This window comes from Chanos chanos, chromosome 16, assembly GCF_902362185.1.
Source record: "Chanos chanos chromosome 16, fChaCha1.1, whole genome shotgun sequence".
Classification (NCBI taxonomy): Eukaryota; Metazoa; Chordata; class Actinopteri; order Gonorynchiformes; family Chanidae; genus Chanos; species Chanos chanos.
The window spans coordinates 5,842,457-5,845,316 of record NC_044510.1 but is presented as its reverse complement, the minus strand read 5'-3'; the positions used below and the strand labels follow the sequence as shown (position 1 = coordinate 5,845,316).

The 2,860-nt window shown below is 40.6% G+C and overlaps 1 protein-coding gene across 2 annotated transcripts in view; it reads right to left on the bottom strand.

The window, feature by feature from the left end:
* The window catches only part of tnnt1 (troponin T type 1 (skeletal, slow)), a 7,949-nt gene extending 5,089 nt beyond the window's left edge, over positions 1-2,860 (bottom strand). Inside the window, exons 1-4 of one of the 2 annotated variants that reach the window (XM_030793374.1) lie at positions 2,835-2,860; positions 2,632-2,645; positions 1,920-1,982; positions 1,579-1,605 (exon numbers count right to left, since the gene is read on the bottom strand). In XM_030793374.1, the coding sequence (XP_030649234.1) occupies positions 1,579-1,605; positions 1,920-1,982; positions 2,632-2,645; positions 2,835-2,860 (130 nt within the window). The remainder of the gene's footprint in view (positions 1-1,578; positions 1,606-1,919; positions 1,983-2,631; positions 2,646-2,834) is intronic. The other variant, XM_030793375.1, reaches the window with a different exon arrangement.

Sequence of the window (2,860 nt, the reverse complement as noted above, 5' to 3'; positions counted from 1 at the left end):
TCTATAAGATAAGTTTTGAGTTAGAAAAGAAGGAATAGTTTCTAAACGTTTGGGAACAAACGAACGGGGCTCTCAAAATAACACGGGCTCAGTTCGCCATTTTGCCGGAAATGTTTCGATTGGAGACTGAAGCTGAGCAGATCATGTTGGGGTTGGAGCTAATACATGTTGAACAACGGCGACGGCGTTAGCTCCGGGGTAGGCTACATGGCTACGCAGAGCCTGCTCGCTACCTACGGCGTAGATTCGATGCAGAAACATAAATTGGCCTTTAGGTGCCTTGCTCAAGGGCACTTCAGCCATGGATGCTGAGGGAGGGGGGGGGGGGGAGCGCTGTCATTCACTCCCCCCTGCCCAAACCCTTGTCTGCCTGTCCAGGGTATCAATCCGCTGACCTTTCGGCACCGAGGCCGCCTCTCTGACCTTTAGGCCATGGCTGCCCCAGTTAGTGTTCTGCGGTTCTAAGAAATGCAGCTAGTGTTCTATTTCCGAAAAATGCAGCTAGTGTTCTATTTCCGAAAAATGCAGTTAGTGTTCTAGTTCTGAAAAATGCAGTTAGTGTTCTAGTTCTGAAAAATGCAGTTAGTGTTCTAGTTCTAAGAAATGCAGTGGGTACTTCATTTGTGAAAAATGCAGTTGGTGTTCACAGTCTGGACAAAACAAACAAACAAACAAACAAACAAACAAACAAACAAACAACGAACAAACAAAAAAGGCAATACAGTGTTCTAGCTCTGAATGATGCAGTTATTGTACTTGTTCAAAATATACACTTTAGTTCTGCTTCCGAGGCATTAAATAAACATCTTTAAGTGATTTTTCATCATTAATATTAGTGTTATACAGTGTGACATAAAGACAAGAGAATGATATTGTGATTGTTAATTCAAAGCCAAGGGTTAGTGGTGAACCTTAGAGAGAGAGAGATTGCCAAAGGAATTAGGGAAACTTAATGTATTTTGTTTAAACCACTTTAGGTGAGACGCAGGAAATTCTGCAAAGGCTCACCTTCCTCTTGAGACCCCTCTGACCAGCCAATGAATGAGAGAGAGAATGAGAGAGTGATACAGATTTCAAAGAGACACGGCACATGGAAAAAGAAATGGAAATAGAGAAATGGAGAAGAGGAGTTGAGATGGAATCATGGACAAGAAACAGAGTGATCCTTAAAAAGCTTTCAAGCATTCGAGCATAGGCAAGCAATGTTTAAAAAAAACAAAACAAAAAAAAACTCAGTTTCCCATAATGCAGCTGTGGTCACTAAATGCAGCTTTCTGAGACACATGTTGTACATTGTCAAACATTCGTAAAAAGTGCACCACATATGTCCATGATCATACATGTACCTGTGGAGACCAATTACAAATGTTTAACATATATATTTCATATATATTGTACATTGTCTCCATGAAACACTATCCAAGCATTTTCTTTCATCCAACACAATAGACTAAACACACATTTAGAAAATCTGTAAGGCAAATACTTCTGCAATACAGGCTCATTTCAACATCGCATAATCTGAAAGCATACACTTATGTTAGCGACTCTCAAAAACAAGTCTTCTCTTCAAAGTACCTTGGTACTCTGTGTACTCTTGTTGTTCTGTGGTCCCGGATCATTAAAGAATGGGAAGAGAAAAAAAAAGAAAGGTCAGGTTGCATAACAAACAAACCAAAAAACAAACAAATTAACAAACAGACAGACAGGCAGGCAGACAGACAGACAGACAGACAGGCAGGCAGACAGACAGACCGACAGACAGACAGACAAGCAAACAAAAGGTGCAGAGCAGTGGGGTCACAGTTTTTGAAGGTGGAACATTTTTCCCTGAGATCATTATCACTCTGCACTTCTGGGGGAAAAAACTGACTGGAAGAAAGAAAATATTTGGCAAGACTGGATGGGAAGGATCGTACCTCCTGCATCATCTTCCTGCTGGGGCTCCTCTTCAGCTTCTGCCTCCTGCTCCTCCTCTACCTCTAACATACACACACACACACACAGAGAGAGAGAGAGAGAGAGAGAGAGGGGAGTGAGGGAGAGAGAGGTGGAGAGAGAGAGAAAAGAAACATGACCAAGGTAGTAAAGTTGAGGTAGTGCTGAACAAGCCATGGGCAGGGCTCATTAGTGCTCTACCTGCCAGTCTCAGTCCAGTTTTTTTTTCTTTTTTTTTTTTGTGCTGATTCTAGTTGGAGAATTCTGGAGAATGGCAAGTGTGCCCCTCCCATTAACTGTTATAACTGTAAAACGCTCCCATGTCCAATTATTGTTAGAGTCAATAGCTCTAAGGAATTTTGTTGCTTGGCACACTCAAAGAGGTTACGATTGATTTGGAAAAAAAAAAACACTTATATGAGTTGGGACAAAGGTCTCAAGAGAAAAGGAGATTATGAGATCTTGCATAATGAGACATATCTGGTATATCCGGTATATAACATAAAAATATAAACATTGCTGTTTTTTTTTTTTGTTTTTGTTTTTTTTAAACAACCACATCAGTGCAACTGCCAAAAATGACAAAAAATGAGAGCATTGCCGGAAAACAAGCGGATAAACTGACTGCGAAATGAATCTATGATTTGTTTTTTTTTTTAAACTGAAAAGGCAAAAACAAAATTTTATACTCACCCTCTGCCTGCTCCCTGTGCAGGTGTAAAAAGAAAGAGGGAGGGAGAGAGAGAGAGAGAGAGAGAGAGAGAGGCGAAAGAGGGAAGAGCCAAAATGTCAGAATGTGTTATGTGAAGCTAAAAAAAACAACAACAACAAAAAAAAAACACCAGCAAAAACATGCCCTAAAATAGAACTGGAAAAATTCTGTTTTCCACACTCACTCATATTCTTCCTCGACGTCGGACAT